The 20,822-nt window shown below is 26.2% G+C and overlaps 1 protein-coding gene and 1 non-coding gene across 4 annotated transcripts; both read right to left on the bottom strand.

Annotated features, from left to right (window-relative positions):
* Positions 1–7,408: 7,408 nt before the first annotated feature.
* Positions 7,409–7,481, bottom strand: Trnar-ucu (transfer RNA arginine (anticodon UCU)). Its single transcript has one exon. It is a non-coding gene; the product is annotated as a tRNA-Arg (tRNA).
* Positions 7,482–8,319: 838 nt separating this feature from the next.
* On the bottom strand, positions 8,320–20,239 carry LOC132924545 (prostatic acid phosphatase-like). Of its 3 annotated transcripts, none has more exons than XM_060988915.1 (10): positions 19,980–20,239; positions 17,918–18,178; positions 16,847–16,948; positions 16,213–16,458; positions 15,928–16,116; positions 14,925–15,048; positions 13,811–14,028; positions 13,567–13,738; positions 12,768–12,863; positions 8,320–8,756 (listed from the first exon to the last, which is right to left on the bottom strand). In XM_060988915.1, the coding sequence occupies exons 2-10, from the start codon at positions 18,023–18,025 to the stop codon at positions 8,638–8,640; spliced, it is 1,374 nt and encodes a 457-aa protein (XP_060844898.1). In that variant the 5' UTR covers positions 18,026–18,178; positions 19,980–20,239; the 3' UTR covers positions 8,320–8,637. The 3 variants fall into 3 exon arrangements, with proteins under 3 accessions (XP_060844898.1, XP_060844899.1, XP_060844900.1); XM_060988916.1 differs by having other exon boundaries at positions 19,945–20,239; XM_060988917.1 differs by lacking the exons at positions 8,320–8,756; positions 19,980–20,239 and adding an exon at positions 11,463–11,830 and having other exon boundaries at positions 17,918–18,675.
* Positions 20,240–20,822: the final 583 nt, after the last annotated feature.

The raw sequence follows: 20,822 nt of genomic DNA on the forward strand, positions 1-20,822 counted from the left end.
TCAAAAATTTGTATTTGAAATAAATTAAGCCGAATAAAATTAAATTTGTATATACATATTATATTATATTAAATTATATATTATATACTCTGATATTTTTGAAAATTCTGTAAATTATTTATTATTTCAATCAATAATTGTTACATACGTTTTATAAAAATGTCATTCTTGAAATTGTTATATTTTTGTATTCATCTATTGCGTTTCAGTGCGTTTGTTATATATTAATTAATCGCCTTTATCGATAACACAGGCACTATCTACACGTGATACAGGTTAGGTTGATTTATATTTTTTTGTATTTATAATAGGTAAGAATTATTACGCGCAAAATTAATTATCTCTTATTTATCTTTAATATCAAAAGGTTTATCATACATAGATTATCGAAAGCACTGCAGACAGACTACAAAGAGTACAAAATGTTTTTAAACATTTATACGGGTATATTCGAACTATCATAGTATAATAATATAATATTATGCATTTTCATATATATTACGTTATATTACCTACTTGACACGATGGATAGTATTACAATACCGCGTACAATACTATTATATAATATAATAATTGTGTAATGTACCTATACATCATATATAACTAACTAAACTCGATGTTCTCACACAAGGTTCAATATGTAATTACTAATTACTATATGTACCTACTTCGACCATCATTATACTTTGGCTAAGCGTATACCCGAGACACAAAGTATGTATAAAGAATGCACGCGGAGTGATCTATTTAAGGTGAAACATCGTCTAAGAATGTGTGTTTTATGATGAGTTATGTCGTCTTACGTTAAATGTATCACTCCGTATATTATTATATAATACAGCACCCAACGGCTGGACGTCACGAGACTAGCATAAATTTAGATACACATATACACGAGTAAAATATATATTATATAATCATTAATCAACAATCATATATAATAATAAATAAATTATATTAGTATGTACATAAGTATACTATTATCGGTGGCGTATTTATCATAATATATATTATAATATATTTCAGTCGACTTCTCGAACAAATGATCCGATAAATCATAATAGAGTACCCAGCGAATTTTTTTATTATGCTTCCCGATATACTGATGGAAATGGGTATAATGAATCATAATATATTATACCAATCTGGTTTTAACCTATATGTATAATATAGGTACCTATAAATTCGTTTGACGAACACGACGAAATCACCCATTATAAAATATAATAATATTATATGCGTTCAACCGCGTACACAATTTATTAATACAAAGAGCGCACCTACGTCATTTTCAAAACTTAATGGAAAGAATAAATTTAAAAAAATAACCAATTTTAAATATTATATGCATATAATACATGCAACCGATTACAAAGAGAATCATGGCAGGGTGACTATGTAATGGTTTGTAAAAAATAATATTATCATAATAATAGTTGTATGGTATTTCCCGACCTTCTATTTTCTCAATAAAAAATACTCGCGAATTGAATCTAGCGGGCGTCGCGAAATAATAATATAATAACAAAATACAAGCAACGTAACGCCACACACAGAAAGTCGCGACCAAAAAGGCAAAAACCGTCGTTGTTACTCGCGGTTCTCGATATTGCTTCGCGTATTATTAGTTTATTACCACACCAATACTACCAATAATCATAGTCGTAACTATACTCTATAGGGGGGAGCTTGGGTGGGCTTCAGCTTCAGGATTTCAGCAGATAAATATTAATAAATGCAGAAACGAAGGGCAATGGATGCATGGTCGATCGCTGTCTGATAGTTTTTATATCAGTCGAAATAAAATAGATCGAAATGCTTATCTACATAGACAACGTGTGAAATATTCAGATAGATTTTGCAATTCCCAAGCTTCTGCTATGTACATTTGCAGGGACGACACGATATTGTCACTTGACTGCTGACTTATAAAACAAAATAAACGTATTAACACAAATCAAATCTTATAAATATAAAGTTTCATTACATTTTTTGTTTTGTATTTTTTTCAGAAAATAAAAGTAAAAGTTGACATAAAATAATATATATACTTGTTTATTTCATTGGTCTGATTTTTTCTTAAATTTTTATGTTTTTGATTAACTGGTATTGATTGATGGCAATGTATAAAGCTATTGTAGGTAAAAACTAAAAACACCTAATTTTTAGTGCTGTAATTTTAATTTATAAAATTTTCATAAAAAAAAAAATTGTTTCCATCGCTATTAATTTTTCGAGTACCTAACAGTATACATTTATAACTTGATTCTCTGGAGCAGAATATTTTTCTGTGAATATAAGTGATAAATTAATTCACCCCAAAGTACCTACTAAATCAACTAAATTAAATTTGCCAACAGAAACTATCTTCGATATTTTTTTTTTACTTCCAAAGTCAGACACAAAAAAAAATAAGAGCAGCTTATTAATAGATTGCCAAACAAATTATTGTCAAATTTCAAGGACGCAAACTTTGAACGACCACAACACCTAAATGTGTATACTTATAAGTTATAACATATTATTTATATAGACGTTTAATATATTATTATTGACTAACACAATAATAAAATACAATTTATAAATACTGCACAAATCAAAAGTCAAACGATAGCATACTTATTGTATTTAAATCTAATTAATTATACAAAAATGGATTTTCTCAATTCGTTGCAATCAATTGACTTACTTATTCTAGCTATGAACCACAATATGGGACCACGCCGAACTTTTATTAAATATATTTATTATTTATCTATATTAAAATATTTTGACTTGTGAAATACCCAACGACACATAACACACTACAACTCGTCCTGACACTGTTTTAGTGTTTAGATTATTGTTTAAAAATAGGTTCATAAGTCATAACAATATATGGCATAATATTACGCGGTAATACCGTTACCGTACTATGCGTTTTCATATCATATCCATTCATTCATAAATAATAACGCGTTATCATTATGTAATGTATATAATATATACATAAATATATATATAGTATATTTTATGATATTATTACGTTTTAAATTTGAACAATTGTAAGTAAATCGATAAATATTATAACTTTATGTATAATAAATTCGTATCTTGTTCACATCATAACAACTCCAAAACAATATAAGAGAACATAATAAGCAATAACTATTATATAGTGACAGATTCGTTTAAACTTTAAAGTGTTTAGACTATTGTAGTATATTATTTCGGCAGACAATTAAACAATATTGTATTATACAATGATATTATTATCTAAAACCGTTTAACAATATAATTATTTTCACGGTAATAAAAACACAGTAATTTAACTTATTGACAGTAGTGATTGTAAGTGAAATACAAGTCGATATTGCCGCAATATATACCTATATCATATTATTATTATACGAAAATAACATAGTAATTACACATAATGGTCGTGGCAATAATTTCTATAATAGTTTATATTGTATAGAATTTACTATTTGACCAAAACATCCTATTTTAATATTATATAATTCAAATGTCGTTTTCAACCTATGATAATCATGAACAATATACAATAATATAATTACAGAATTTTATATTTATAAATATATAATATTATATTATTATTGTACTTATACTACAGGTGCTTTCCATTATAAACACTACTTATAATGTAATGCGTGTACCTAAACATAACTTAAGATAAACTTTATGTTTAGTGATATTATGAATTATGATTTATTAAATCTATAAATAGCTAAAAATAACTTATTGGTATTAAGTACCCGTAAAATAGACATATTTTATAAGAGATATATAACAACAGCGGGGCCGGATTTAATTCTAATAAGCAGCTATAGTGTTCGATATAAAACGATCTCTTCCGCGCGATTCGTGCAGAAAATATTATTGTCTATGGCCTATAGGTACATTTATGTATTTAAAAAGAAAAGCAACCGAGAAAAGAATCGACAATCGACATAAAGTGAGTCACAGGTATTTTTTGAAACGTCAATAATATTTATTTTTGGAACTATAGAACTTGTGGAGGGAGAGGGGCTAACAAATATAAACATTTTCCATCTCCCTCAAAATTCACACTACGCTTGTTATGGATATGGGAGTACCTACATAATATGTAATATATTTATAATTGTTTATAAAAATAATATATATATATATATTAAAAATAAAATCTGACCTACCTTATACCTACATGGCTACATGGTTATAACTTATAATATATAGCTAAGTATAAATATCATGTTCAAGCTAGTTAATTCAATTTTTTTTTAATGCGAACTATATTTTATTTACTTAACACCTAATAAAGCTTATGAATGGGGACTTTGGTTACGATGTTTAAAACTTTTACATATTTTTTCTATTAACTATGCACATATGACATATTGCAAAAAAAGCTTTAAATTCGTTGTGTATAAAGTTTAACGTATAGAAATACTTTTCGTCTTAATTAGCTGTTAGCTGCTGTGTATAACTTTTAAAATGATGGCCACATCAATACATCATTCATATTATAATATGTATACCTATATAGTATATGCACATAGTCGCGAAAATTCAAAAATTAAGTCACGAACGACTATAATCAAATAATATTATGAAATTGTAATTTAATGTCATAAATATAAATGTATTTACTAATATTTCTTATATTTGATTACCTGTTTAATAAATATTTATAATAGATATTTATGTATTATATAATATAAGTACTTACATATTTCGTAAGGTATATTAATTATTCAGCATTAAATGTTTGGTAATGACATTCTTAACAATTTAATTAACAATTCAATAGGTAATAACATAAAGGAATGCTTATTATATTAATAGGTGCATCCCTAATAGGTGTATTAACATATTATAATTTAATTATTCATCATAAAAACAAAATATACAATTAAATATGAAAACGATCTTATCACATGCGTATTATATAATATATTATTTATTTATTTGTACACTGCAGGTTATTATATCGTATAATTATTTACTAATAAGTCGTAGGTATCAATCATTACAATTTACATTTACGCATTATTATTTAAAAAAAAAGTATATGTATACTAATAGATAACATGATAATGTGTATATATTATAGCTGGAGTAAGTACGGATAAAATATAGAATATTTATTGAATAATTTAAAAAAAAAAAAAATTATAAATTTGTAATTGCTTATACCTGCACTATTTACAGTTAGTTTGCAATAAAGAAGAATAGTAGGATGTATTTTTAACAAAATAATGTTTAGAACCTAACTATTTTCAATTAACTTATTTTTTTGCTGAATTGAAGTAATCAATATTTTTGTCCACATTAATTTTAAACTTTAAGATACGTTGTTGGCTAACTATTAACTTATAACTTTAAATGTTTAACGTTGACTAACTCGATTAATTCAAGTTAATTTTATTCGTTGATCTTTTTACCTACCTTTGTTTTTAATAATTAAAATTATACGTAGAACATTTTTTTCTACAATAAAGCACGTAATAGTCGAAAAATGGCCATATTGATTTAAAACTTTTTTAAATTTAATTCCCGATGACATTTTAAATTACTATATATACACGTTTAATGTAATATAGATATACGTCTTACAAATAATAGACTGCCGGAGGACAAAATATTAATTTACTTACCGCATCCTGAAGATATTAAACGTTGTTAAATTAATATCCTCGAATTCAATATTAACAGTAAGTATTGTTTGGGTGGATTGCATTATTAACTCTCTCTCTCTCTCTCTCTCGGCGTATTTTAATATTATTATTATTATTGAGTGTATAATATTGTAAACATCTATTATTATTGAATCATTTTCAATTAAAATGTTTCGTCGAACAAAAATTATTTATAAGTAACAAATTAAAGCTTAAAAAAAATATTTATCCTCATTGAATATTGATTTTAATTTGAATTTTTAGCATGATAAGCGGTACCTATCATCATATTGTTCACGGTACTAAATCCAGCCACGAGAGATGTGGCAGTATATGTTAGTATATCGTATACGTGTAGGTACTACAAACCAAATTTAAAAAAAATTATTGTAGCATTGAAAAGAATTCACTGAATTGGGATAATAATATAATATAGTACTAATGTACTATATAAATATATATAATATCTATTGATTATTTTAAACCTCATTTTCTCAAAAAGTAAGTATTAATTTTATTTTTTAATATTTTTCTACATTAATTTGAAGTCATTACAAATAAATATTTTTTTAAATATATTATATATTTTATTACCTATTTTTATTGGTATCATTATTTTAAGTTATTTCGTTTTTAAATAATTAGGTATAACAATAACGGACTTATTCAATTTCAAATTTCGAATATTATTTAATTAGTTATATAGTTAACTACTAGTTCGAAATTTTCAGAAAAATGATCCGATTAGGAATGTGAAATAGGTAACAAAACGAGTATTTACTTTTAATTTATTTTAGCAGTGCTAGAATTTAGGGGGGCGTGACACGAGGGCACAGTGTTGTCTATCTTCTTTTTAATACCTTTCACTAAATATCAATAATATTTATTTCTGATTTTTATTCGATAATAATAATCGATTGTCATAACAATTAATAAATCAAGTCAACATATTATAATATTACGTAAATACGTATATATAGATGAATATATAACAATACAATTTTTACAAAAAAAAAAATGTGTAGCAGGTTACTCTAGTCTCTACTCTCTAGATATTATAGGATTATTATTATTATTATTTTTTACAAAGAATATTTACAATCTGTATTACATAGTACAATAATTAAATATAATAATTTATGTACATTTTAGCTTTGAATAATATGAGGAGGGAGGCCAACCAGTAATAGAACACAACGTGATATATTATAATTATTTTTTTTTTTTTTAGATTAGTAAATCTCTGCAATATTTTCTCTTGAGATATATAGGATTAATGAGTTGATTATTTGATGAGATTTAAGATACTAATGGGTTAGTGTGGTAATGTAATTTGGAGTAAAAAGATCTGTAATGTTTGGTGGCTAGTTGGTTAAACGAATTTGGTACGGTTTAGCACAGCCCCAAATTTGGATGGCATATGCCCATATTGGTCGCAAAAGGGAATTATACAGAATAAGTTTGATGTAGTTTTAATTTCAAGATTGGACGAAGTAGATGTAGTCCTTATGTTTAAGGTGGAGCCCCAAGTTAGTCTTTTATCAAGTGTAATGCCGAGATATTTGACGTTAGGAGATAGTAAAATTTGAGTACCCTTAAAGAGGGCCTGTTAAAATATAAAATAAATGGTACATAAACAGATTTGTGTGGATTTATTTTTAATCCGCCATTTTGTTGCCCAGTTGTCAATGAAGTGGATTTGAATCAAGGTCGGATGTTTTTTCGTGACAAAAATTTATTTGCCAATGCATCCCTGGTGGGGATCGAACCCACGACCTTTGGATTAGAAGTCCAACGCGCTATCCGCTGCGCTACAGGGACTGTGAAGAATATCGGAGTATGTATAACAATAAAACTATTGAGATTTTTTATCGCGTAGGTATTTATTTCTGACTTTATATACAGTCCCAGTATAACCACAACAGTAAAAAATGTCATTAGTTTATTTTAAGTGACTAATTACCTAGATATACGCTGATAGGTACAAACGGTCTAATCACTTAAAATATTTTAATTTTTTTTTTCAAGTCAGTAATAAATTTAGTACCTACCTATGTTTTATCTCTCCTTATCAAAATGCTTAAAAATTAAACTGATTAAAGACCGCCAACAATGGACTGGCAAAATATATATATATATAATATAAAGAAGTACTAGATTATTTTAATCTGGTGATTGAAAGTTATATCGCATTACTAAACACACTGAACATAGGTAGTATATATATATTATATATAAATATATAAGTACCACCTCGTTACCGCTTATTCGCATCCTTCGACACAAAAGTACCTATACATCATAATATAATTAATATATTATTATGTGCACCAAAGCTTTGCTTAACCTTTCCGCATTAAAATATCGAAATAAATAATAATAGTTATTTTCTAATATACCTATATCTTGTGTAGATATTATATAATAGGTAGGTAGGTAGGTAGGTATATGTATAATGTATATATTATATATATATATATATATTATAATTGGAAATACGACAATAAGCGATGCAATAATTATGTATAATAATGTGGTCAAGTAACCATAAACACGCCTTATAATATACGCTGCAGCCATTATACGGATATCTCATTCTGCATCTTACGCACATCACAATGGTTAGAAATCAGAATTATTATAATGCATGTACAATCTGTATTCTATATTTGAATATTTCTATATTATGTGTAATAGATGATGAATAATAATATTAAATGTATGAACAAACGGCGATTGCGCGACAATTACACACGCGGATTCACTAGATAAATAATTGTGGCTGTTCAACGATCGAACAGTGCAGTTTTTGGAAAAATTGAATTTCTCCACAATTTACAAAAATCGCTCATAATATTATAATATTATATAAAACAGGACCTTAACGAAAAACATCATCGATGCACCGCTCTATGCGTAATGCGTTACACGTTTTATTACTGCTGCTGCAGGTACGTACTATATTATATCGTAATATTTACACGTCTGCGGATGTCGATTCGACGCCGTTCATCCGAAACGAAACGGCTACGCGACTCCGTCCGTCTTGATCGAAGTCCACAGTCTCGGTCTCCTCCCGGGGCACGGCATGGTACACTGAAACATGCGTACAATTTAAACGGGACGGAAGTAAAAGAAAAACGAAGTAATAAATCATCAGGACGACCCACTTATTATAATTGATACTTCCTACCTATTTATATACATGCATATATACTCATAGACGCATTCTAATAAGAAGCGTCATCACTCATCCTGGTTTTGATTTTGAACTTTTATTCAAAAAATTGTTTATTTGCTTTAAACATACGAATATTTAAATAATAGATTTGCGTTATCAAATTTCTGATCGAAGTAGTAGATATCTGGCATGAGGTCGGATGGATTATGTTTATGCTCCAAGATTATAACATAAAGTAATACCAATTTAAATTAGCCCCTACTCATTAAAGTTTCAAGTTATTTCATGTTAATAATAAATTTGTATTAATTCTTACCTAAGTAGACATGAATAACGTAGTATTACGAAGTCGAAGTGGTTCACTTCTCTTATACCTCACTGCTTACCTAAGTTATAAGTCGGTGATACGCGATTGTAGACAGTTACAGGATAAAAACAAATATCTAAAAGACACGATTGCGAACAAATGTTAGGTACCACATTTATAAATAATATTTCGAGAATGAGAGAATTCTGTACGTATTAAATGTAAAAATTTATAGTAAGTAATTTCAGTTGAATACTTAAACAGTTAAGACCCAAAATGAATGTAAAATGAAATATTATAATTTTTAATTTATAAAATCACACTTATTAGTTATTTTTAATCTTAATTTATTAGAAATAAAATAGTAATAAAATTAGATACATACCTATATGTTTAAATTACAATTTATTTATATATTAAATTATTTTAATTATTTATATTAAAACTGTACACTACGCCAAAAATCTTCACTAAAAACCAAAAATAGAAAATCAAAATAATTTAACACAATTCTAAAGCAAATACCTATACAATTGTAATATATATATAATATATATTTCTTTTGTTAATTTCCATAAAATGTTTGTCTCTATTTCATAAAAATTCAATAAAAAAAGTTTTAAATTTAATCATCATATTATGATTAGGTACCTCTTGTTATTAATAATGTGAATTCGCCACTACTTATTTGAGACGCCTTGACGATAAATTAATTATAAAATTGATAATCTGTACCGCATGTGTCGCACAACTTGACAATATTACACTAAATGTTGTCCGTAATCGTGTGATATCTTGGGTATAAAATAATATCTTTTGTCACAAGCCTGTTGCGGCGAAAAAAAGGTAAAGCGTCCGTCGTCCGCAATCGTGTTTCACTCATATAAGTTAGTTCTAAGGCTCATATACATGTCGTATGAATTAATTTAAAACAAAAATGAGCATAATTGCTAAATTTTGTGTCATTTTCTGTTTTCACTTATAATTTAAATTATTTATTCTGTGCGAAATTACCCATCCGTAACGAATATAAAACGGTACTCAAGTCATAAAAGAGCATACAGAAGTACCTATTGGCTATTATGGTAGGTAACATTACCGCCAGGGCCCCCACATACAATCTCGGGCTCCTGTACTAAATGTTTGTCCGGGCCCATTTCAAAAATTACAAATAAATTTCAACGGACTCACGGGCCCCTGTACTCAAGGTACATCAGCCCTCCCCCTTGTGCAGGCCCTGATTAGCGCAACTAGGTCTAAAATATTAGGGGGACTGCAGGCCCACAAATTAAATACCTAATTTAATTTACTTACTTTCATGCTTCCAAAAAACTAGGAGGATCGTCTAGATTATTTTCATATCAATAGTAATAACTACATAAATACGGATAATGTTTTTGGTATATTAAAAATACTAAATAAGTTTTTTTGTCCATTTTTAATCACCAAAATAGAACTAAAATATATTTTGAGTGGACTAAGCCCCCAAAATCCTCCCCTAGTTGCGCCAATGTTAGGTAACCTAACTAAAACAATTTAAGATTAAAACTATATGTATAGGTTAACACAAGAATAATTTGAAAACCGAACAAAAAATTCGAATTCACTACACTGTCTAAAATTAGTAAAATTTTAGAAGGTAAAAATAAAAACGATCTCGTACATATCCACGTACAGAAAAATAACATTGTGTGAAACTATTTGATACATTTTGTTTATAAGTACCTATATTTTAAAATAAAATCTACTTATGTCCTTTACCAATTTTAAATAATGTAGGAATATAGATATCTTGAGAAGCATAAACAGATGAATATTTCAGTTTTTTGTGAATACCTAATCGATTCAATAGTAACAAGCAATAATCAATAACCTAGTCACTTACCTTATATATAAAGCATATTATAAAATATATTTATGTTTTATATATAAGCTACAATATTAAATGTTCATGTATTGTTTAATGACAACTATAAAAATACGTATTTATATGGTTTAAAGATGTATTAATAAGTAACCACTCACTCATAATTCATAGTGATGCTAATTAATATTTAATTAATTAACTGAAAAACATCGACAATTTAAAGAAAATTAATAAAATATTTTAGTTGCTTACTAGTAAGTCAATGTTATACAATTGTTCAATTTTAATACATAAAGTACCTCTATAAAATTAATATTTACACTGTTATTAATAAATGATTCACAATAATTGAGTATTGTTAAATTAAATAAATGTGGTTACACTTTAAAATATTTAAAACTGGATTTAGAACTATTTGAGATACTAAAATAAAAATAAAAACAAAAGTCACATTATTCTAAGTTTTATTTAATTTTCTAGATTTGATACACTGGCGTCAGTCATATTTCATAATATGGGGAATCTATATTTCTATTCAAATACTAAAACAAATACTACAATCTAACTACTATAACACAGTAAACATACTATCTATTATCTAACATAATTTTAAAGTTATATCCTAAAAAAAAATTATAAACACCCATTTTTGTAGTATGAGTGATAAATAACATCAACTATCATAAAATGTTGAAAAGTAATATGAAAATATTTAGCATGCTTAGTATATAAAATAAGATATTTTCTTCAATACATATTAAGTCAATAAATTCGTCGCGATGCATAAAAAAAAGTTTCAGTCCATGCCATTTAAACTGAAATGAAAAACATAAAATATACAATAATAATAATAATAGTAATGTAAATTAATTTATTAACATAAATATTATATTCTTAAATATTTAGTTTTTAAAAAAACTCATAGCATAAAATATAATATTATTTCCAAATGGGAAATACAAGGAGTTTTAATCCAACATATTTTTGTAATTATTTTATTTTACAAAATAAACTGCATTGTAAACTTACTTTATCCAACTCTCAATGTGTAAAATTAGTTAACATAATAATAATTTAGTGAATTAACAAAAATAACAAAACGTTATTACCTATATTGTTTATTAATTTATTATATTGTATTATAATGAATATTTAATTACAAAAAATATTTATAATACTTTTTTTAAATTAAAGGATATATTTAAAATTTATTTTTAAATTGGAATTTATTTATACTTGTATATAATTAATATGAAGCTAATACCTATAACAATAATTAAAAAATAAAACAAGTACTAAATTAATTTTTTTTGTACCATTTATTGATAATACGATAATTTTTACTAATAATTAATTAGACTGGATAACAATATTAAAAATTGTAAAAACAAGTGAGAATATTTATAAGCCATACTTAATATTTTGAAATAATGAAATTTCTTAATTAAATAAATACTTTGTGCTAAATATATTTTAGTAAATTAAAAATTTTTCTTTTTGCATTTCTTAGTTTTTGATAATTTTATTTCATTTTTGATGATTTTAAGTTACTTATAAATAAACTTTCAAAACAAATTAATATTTAGATAAGTGAATTATTTGACTGTATATTTTAGCTACAAAAAAAAAAGAAGAAAATAATAAAGTAAAATACTAATAATATATAAATTAAATAAAGCATACTAATTTTATATAAAATATAAAAACACTATTATAATACGTATTAGGTATTGGTGATTTTTTTGTACATACATTTTTGATAATTTCTGCCACAATAACAAATGAAATATTTTTTGTTCAACGTAAAAAATATAATAGAAACAGCTATCAATATTACTGCAATAATTCCTAAAACAAAATCAAATAGGAGTAGTAGTTAAATAAGACAATTTTTAATGTATTCATATAAAAACTTTCTTGAAGTCTACCATTTAAAAAATATTCCTATTACATACTAATTGTAATCTTGTACTCAAAAACTATGTTATGTTAATTCAAACAAATTTTTTATCATTTTGTTAAATATTAAAAGGTATTTTGAATTTTTGTTTAGGTGCCTATATATTATTTCATTTAATATATAGTATATCTAAACAAATTATGATTATATATTTTACATTATGCAATATTTTTTAAGTATTTTATTAAGCATATATAACGAGAAATTACATAAATAAATGTGAAATATTTAATATATTCATTAAAACCTTGAATCTATAGTAAGGAAAAAAAATAATTTTTCAATTACCACAAGTCAGATTTTATTAATTAAAAAAAAAAACATTTTGACTGTGTTAAATATGGAATATAATCATTATAATCATTAAAATTTATAATATTCCTACTAAAGCTGTTGACGTTTTTTTTTTTTACAAACTCTTGGTCAATTAATAACTGAAATTTTGGGAGATTTAATAAAAAGAACAAAATATTAACACAACATAACTACAATATATATATATATATAAAGTAAATAAATAAACAAAACTTCTTTAAAGTTTGTTTATAAATATTTTGAATTAAGATTTTAAAATACAGTATAGCGCCTTACCAAGATAAGCCAAAACATTATTTTCATCTGACTTATTACATTCTTTATACCAGTCTGTAAGTAGAATTGGATTTACAACATCAATAAACTGGTCTAGATCACATGCTATTGAATCACAACCCGGAACATGAAGCAAATAAGGATCATGAGTAGAAGTATTTCTGTATGATACCTTTAAAAGTAAATAATTTATTACTTCTTAGTTGATACATAATTTAAAATGTTAAATAATGTATTGACTTACAGTAACAACATAAGTATTATTTGGGTTTTTACTTTTTCTAAGTTCTAAAAATACTGCAGCAGCATAAGGTGGTAATTTATAATTGTACACATTTAAGGAATGCAATAACCCAGCAACATTGGTATCATGAGCTGAGTATACCCACAATTTATAGTTAGTTTTCATAGTTCCATTCCGTTTTTGTTTCATATTTTCAACAATTTCATTAAGCAATACACCTGAAAAAAATTAAATTAAACTATTATAAAAATTTATTGATTTTGTATAAATTACATAAAGAAAATATGTAAGCAATAATTTTAACTCGAGAAAAATAATAAATTTTAATTATCATTAAAAATCTACTAACAATAAATTAAATAATTTTGTAATGTACAAAATTATCATATAATGATTTTAGCTAAATGATGATTTATTACCAAACTATAAAATAAAATAAAATAAAGTAAATAATTATTTATATTATTTATTTTATCAAAGATTAATAGATAATATTGTTTATTATTATGTATTTATCTTAAAGCAATTATATAAAAACTATATTCACTTTTTTCAAACATTTACTAGAAGAACACAATTTATTATTTAAATAACATTTTAAAAATAGTATTTTTTATATACTTATTTGTTATAGAATTAAAGTCTAGATATTTGTTATTAATTGTTTGTGAATATTGAGTAAATATATTTTCCTGTATTATTGATTTATCAACAAAAATTTAAGTACATAAGTTACTAACTTATAATGCAATTTTCTTTATTAGTTAATATATATCATAAAATATTATGTATTATAATTTATTTTAAATATAATAATTATTGTTGCATTATCAGTAAAATGATAAGAAACAAGTATTACATCAACATATAAACATCAATCATACAAAATATTTATCATAAATGTAATACTCAACAGATAATTTACATTTTTAATATAGAATACATTTTTAAATATATATCTATGTTCAATAAAATACACAGTTTTGTAGTTATATGTTGTTTTGAGTATTTCATTAAATAATAAGAAATATACCTATTTATTTTTTATAATATAATAATTATTTCTAAGTTTTAATATTTTTTGATTGTTATCAATTGTTAAATTTACACATACCACAACTTAGTTTCTTCAATATAGGTGTATATGTTGGCAATAGAAATGCCAGTTCAGAAACTTCTCTTAACTTCTCAGGGAATACAGAATTGGTCCAATTGGGTAAAGTATAATTAAATTGTGTCTAAAAAATAAATAAATAATATAAATTAAATAACTATTGAAATAATATTTACATTATTAGGGTGAAGTGCCATGTAGGGTGAATTGACCCAACAATAACTTTGATGAGATCACCATGATTATTTTTCATGAATTCTTGTATTTATATTTTTGATTTATATTAAAAATATCATAAGACAATATTTCATTATATTGCTTTGTTGAGTACTATTAAACCATAATAAATTAATAAGTGTGTGGAGCTTATATACCCTACATGGCTTAAGTGGAATAAGTGGGTGATTAAACCCAATGTAACAAAAACTTATATACATATAACCTATACTAAGCAATGCTGTAACTTCTAGGTGTGAAAGGCGTACACCACACATAAACTCCAAGTTTTAAAGAGCCACTTTTGTGAGACAATTTTATTCTCAAATAAAAAAAATAAGTCATTTTTTAATAAAGAATAATCAGTATCAATACTGTATATGATATTTGTGTAGTTAAGAAATTAGTTTATAAATTATGACTTGGTGGTAGTTGGTTAAAATTCCGTTATACTATAGTTGATTGTAGTGCATGGGCAAACACATAGTTGCAGCACTAATATTAAATAATATTTTTATAATCCAAGTTTGATGATAACATTTTAAATTTGTATACATTATAATATCACTATGTAACAAAAAATCCAAAATAATTTAAAAGATATATATATATTAAAAGAATATTTTTTTTTTTAATCATTTTCAAACAAAAAATTTTTTTTGATTGATATTTTTATATTCAACTAAACAAAGTTTGACCACGCATATATTGAAATTGTGTATAAAAACTAATTAATTAAATTAATTAATTGATTTTGATTACTTTTTAAAAATTAAATTATTATTACCTCAACCAACAATATATCATATAAAGTTAATGTGTCATCAATTAAATTAGTAAAATTCATGCCACTGTTTTCTTTAAGGTAATTATATAATTTTTGATGATCTTCATTAAATCGTTGGATTTCTGGTAAGTTTTGAAGGTCATCAAAATTTTTTGTGAACCGAGGACAATTATTACCAAATGACAAAGACTGAAAAATAAATATATTTTGATTAATTATAAATAATCCAAAAATACAAAAAAAAAAAACAAATTTATAACAGCATAAAATTCAAGCAAAATTTACTTCATCAAGATCTCGTGGAATTGAATGAATAGGAATTGGTTGCCATAGAGTTCCCACATTGTTATTCCATATTTGATCTCTAGTTGGTGCATACAAACCAGCTAGATTAGCAGCAGCACTCATTAAAGCACGATCCACACTAGTACTACGAATATATATATCTGCACTTGAATATTCAACGGGCAAAAAATCACTATATCTATTTCTTATCCATTTCCCAAATTCATAATGCCTTTCTTTACCTTGCTAAAATTGAATACATTTAAATAATTATAATGTATGTCAAAATAAAAATATAGTAACCGATATAACCAATATTTGTAGAAATATTTACTATACTTAAAAAGTACCAATAACTTGAAATTAATAATTATAGCTTAATACTTATTACTTATTAATAATAAATTAATAAGTAATAAGTTATTATCATTGTTATTTTACTTAACATATTATATCATTCATAGTAAGGTATAATTTTAAAATATTATTTTAGTTAATAATGTGTCCAAAACACATTAAGTATAAAAATAGAAATATTTTCATGATGTATTGAATATCAAAATTAATACCTTGATAACCTTTTTTTTAAAAATATATCTTTTTTGTGTCACACAATTATTGAAAAAAAACTTACATTAGTCAATTGTCCAAAACCCATGGGCCAGTAAGATGTATTTCTATAAGGATCTTTAGGGTAAGATAAATCAGTTATTGCTCGATCACCGTGTCTATAAAGCTGAAATTAAAATTAAAAATTTATCAGATACCTAAACAAATAGGTAGTAATACAACTTTAAATTAAAATGTTGAGTTAGGTATACAGTATACACATATTATACTAATATAAGTATATTGCAGTATTCATGACTCAATCCATAGAAAGTCAAATAACAATAAATAAATATTATTAGGTACCTATTTTAAATTACATGTTCTAGTAATTTAAAATAATAAATGGAACCAGTTTTGAGATTTATAATTAAAAATAAAAATGTATTATGGTCATACTATTATAAAAGATTTATTATATTATTTTTCTGCAATATGTAGCCAATTACAGGAATATTATTATCTTCTAAATACTATACAATATATTTACTGCATACAGGTATACCATCATAATTATTGACTTATTGTTACTTATAAAAAATATAAAGTATAATAATTCCTACTGTTGGTTACTTTTTTACTATAACTGTAGGTAATCATCTACTACTTTTAGTTTTGTTTGTTGGCAGGAATGATTTCCTAGATGCCTTGTTTTGAAATTTTCTTTTATAAATACCAGAAATTCTGAATGTGCTAATAAGGATTGTCAATTGAATTTATTTTATAAGCTATTTTCTAGTTATTTGGCCATTACTCATTATCATTGAAAATAAAATCATTTAGATTACTGCTTTAGATGTGTCCCATTAACATGTAATCAATTAACTCAATTTATTTTTACATATGTATGATACATTTTTAATTTTTAGATGAATTTATTATCAATTTATTCAAATATTTACCTACATTATGAGACTCTACTGTGATATAGCTTTATGCTGTAATTTGTAGATAGATTACCTACTAGGTTGACCATAACGTCTATAACCAATTAAACTCCGTACCTAGACTCGCTTGGACATTATTATTTTTTCACCAAATCGCAATTGACTCAAACTATTTTGCATGAGTAAAAAAAATTTTTATAACTACTCACCAGAGATGAAAACACCAGTTCGCCATATTCTTCGGCCAGTGGATCGGTGGCCGAACAGACATCGGTCGTCACGAGCGAGATGGCCGTCAGTAATAACGTGAAACGCATCGTATTACGCAGGGCGATGGAGAAAATAAATACGATTATGATATCAGTGATGTAGTGTTGCCCGAATTCGAATAGGTAGGCAGTACCTATCGCAGTTTTTTATTTAATATTCATATTGTCGTGGCGGTGTGGCTTGTCCCACGTATTTGTGGCCTGTGTTTAACAAACATGTCATTGTTCCAATCATCGTTATTAAAACAGACGTATATATTCGCACGACTAAAAATTGGGTATGTAATGCATATGCGTGCCAAACAATAATTATTATACGTAAAACAAATAACAGAACCGCATAATAGAGGAGACTGTATAATGTGTAGCCTGTAACGGAATATTGAAATGTAAATATTTATTTAATTCTTTTTCGTTTTCATTTCGCGGGGCACTGACTGGATGCGGTGGCGGTCGGTGTCGCGAAAAACTTTTGCGCTCCGTGCGAAATAATATTTCCGATTGTTTATCGTCGGTGATACGTTAAAACATAATGTTGTTATTATTTCGTAATCGTTATCAACTATCGTGTGCCACATGCAGCTGTTGCTAAACACACGATTTAAGATAATATACCGTTTTGTCCATTATCTTGCATAGCAGTTGGCGCGCGCCAAACACCGCCAACAGTTTTGCCCAACTGCCAATTATTATTATTATTATTATTATTGCTATCGTCGGTAGTCGGTACGGCGGCGTCGGCTTTTAATCTAACACGCCGCCGCCGCCGCCGACGACGACGGTCGACGACAAAGTTACCTGTAGATTATTGTATTCACAGAGGTGGATTTCCGGATCGATGGTGGAGGGAGAGTCAAGGGTACTTGGACAATGTTAAAATGACGATATTGTGTTGAATACAAATATTATGTTTAATTATTATATTGTTTCGTAAAATATATAGATAGGCACAAGGTCGTAACTGAAAACAAATTTGGGGGGGTTAGACATTTTTTAAAATATAAATACTGAAAATTTTTAGTCAATAAACGGCCTTAGGTAAGTACCTAACTATAAATGTTCACTTTTATATATTTATCTAGATAATGCTATATAAATCGAAATATAGTCAATACTTTTATTTTTATTATTATAGAACAGTCTTTGAAATAAAGTATATATATATATGTATATATATATGTAAATTATTTTTCAAAACCGCTCGCCACGAAATAATATTTTGAAAATCCCGCCACTGACTGTATTTATATGTATTTTACGATAAAAGTATGAATTGTGAGAACGGAAATTTTAAATGATACAGACTGCTGCGGCGGCGTGTATAAAAAAAGAACACGGCGAGAGGATTATAATTATTCATGATGGATAGACCCCGCCCTCACTTCTTAGATCAAAACGTCTCTATAGAAATATAAATAAATAATAAGCCACTATTATTTTTAAATTTTTAAATTAATTCCGAACCACTCAATTATATATATTATTAACCGCATAATTGTGTGTACGGTATGTTATACCAATAATTACAATAATTACATAGGTAATATTACAATACATAATAATACTAAATACATTATTACTTATATATTATATATATATAGGCGTAACTACTAACTAGAGGGGGGCTTGGGTGGGCTTCAACCCTCCAGAATTTTTGGGTAAATGTATATGCTTATAAACATAATAGTATTAACTTTATTTTTGTCTACAATAAAAAAAATTATAATGTTTCATATAAACAAATAATCATTCAAGTCAGTTGTAAACACCAATAGAAACAATAAATAATAATGTAATTAAAACAAATTTGATATAAAACATTCTTAGGAATCTAGCCCCTCCTAACTCAAAGAATTAGTTACGCCTATATATATCTATATATATATCTATATATATTATATTTAATTTGGTGTAGAATTATAATAATATTATAATATGCGATCTCATTGATCACATTGTTCGTTTACCTCGATATTATTTTATAAGAAAAAATATTACGTACAAAGATGTAATAATATGATATTTTATGAAAATATAATATTATTATAGCGGCGTTCAGCAGTTTTATGGGTAGAGGTACTTGAGATATCGCGTCACAGTTCGCGGCGGACGGACTGAAATCCGAAAGCGGAAATGAGATTCCGTCACTGTGGAGGCTGAGAGACACGCCGAGACTGCAAACTATATCGCGACCGGGTCGGGTCGAACCGACTGATGACGACGACGGCGACGACGACGACGACGACGACGACGAGTGATAAATTGTAATGAAGCTGCGTGCGCGTGTACTCGCCGATAGATTATATCTACCGACGACGACGCCGCGTATAAAAAAAGAAAACGCTCTCTGGTGCTAAATTTGGTGTTGAATAACGAAAAATTATTGTTATGCGGTGGGTATTGGTCGGTGGCAACGCGAAGCAACGATAATTGTAATGCACATTATACAGGGCAGAGGACTTCTGGCATTTGCATATTTGTTTTGTAAGATAGTAAAAGCAGGCTATCTACGTAGAAACGAAATTTCGCGTAGGTAACGTCAAAAACGAATTTGTAATTTTATACGTTGCATATTTGTGTATTTTTGGTTTTTGATTAAGTAGGAGCTTATTACAATAATATATGGTTTTCGAGGTATATTACATTTTTTGAATCATTTCTACACGTCATTTTCCTTTAAATAAGGTCTTTCAAATTTCAATACGGCAATCAGTTCTAATACATACTATGATTATTATTGAAAGCCGCTTCAAGCCGGCTTTGTCGCAGTAGTATCGGAAATTAGAGTTAAGGTCATATACCTATCGATTTAAGAGTTTTCCGCGTCTTATTAACTTCGGTCTTA

Source organism: Rhopalosiphum padi, chromosome 3, assembly GCF_020882245.1.
Source record: "Rhopalosiphum padi isolate XX-2018 chromosome 3, ASM2088224v1, whole genome shotgun sequence".
NCBI classification, from domain to species: domain Eukaryota; kingdom Metazoa; phylum Arthropoda; class Insecta; order Hemiptera; family Aphididae; genus Rhopalosiphum; species Rhopalosiphum padi.

Coding starts and splice junctions, on each gene's coding strand:
- LOC132924545 (XM_060988915.1), bottom strand. CDS start 18,025: ATGCGTTTCACGTTATTACTGACGGCCATCTCGCTCGTGACGACCGAT. Junction 16,949..17,917: donor AACTGGTGTTTTCATCTCTG/GTGAGTAGTTAT, acceptor TTTTAATTTCAG/CTTTATAGACACGGTGATCG. Junction 16,459..16,846: donor GTTTTGGACAATTGACTAAT/GTAAGTTTTTTT, acceptor ATTCAATTTTAG/CAAGGTAAAGAAAGGCATTA.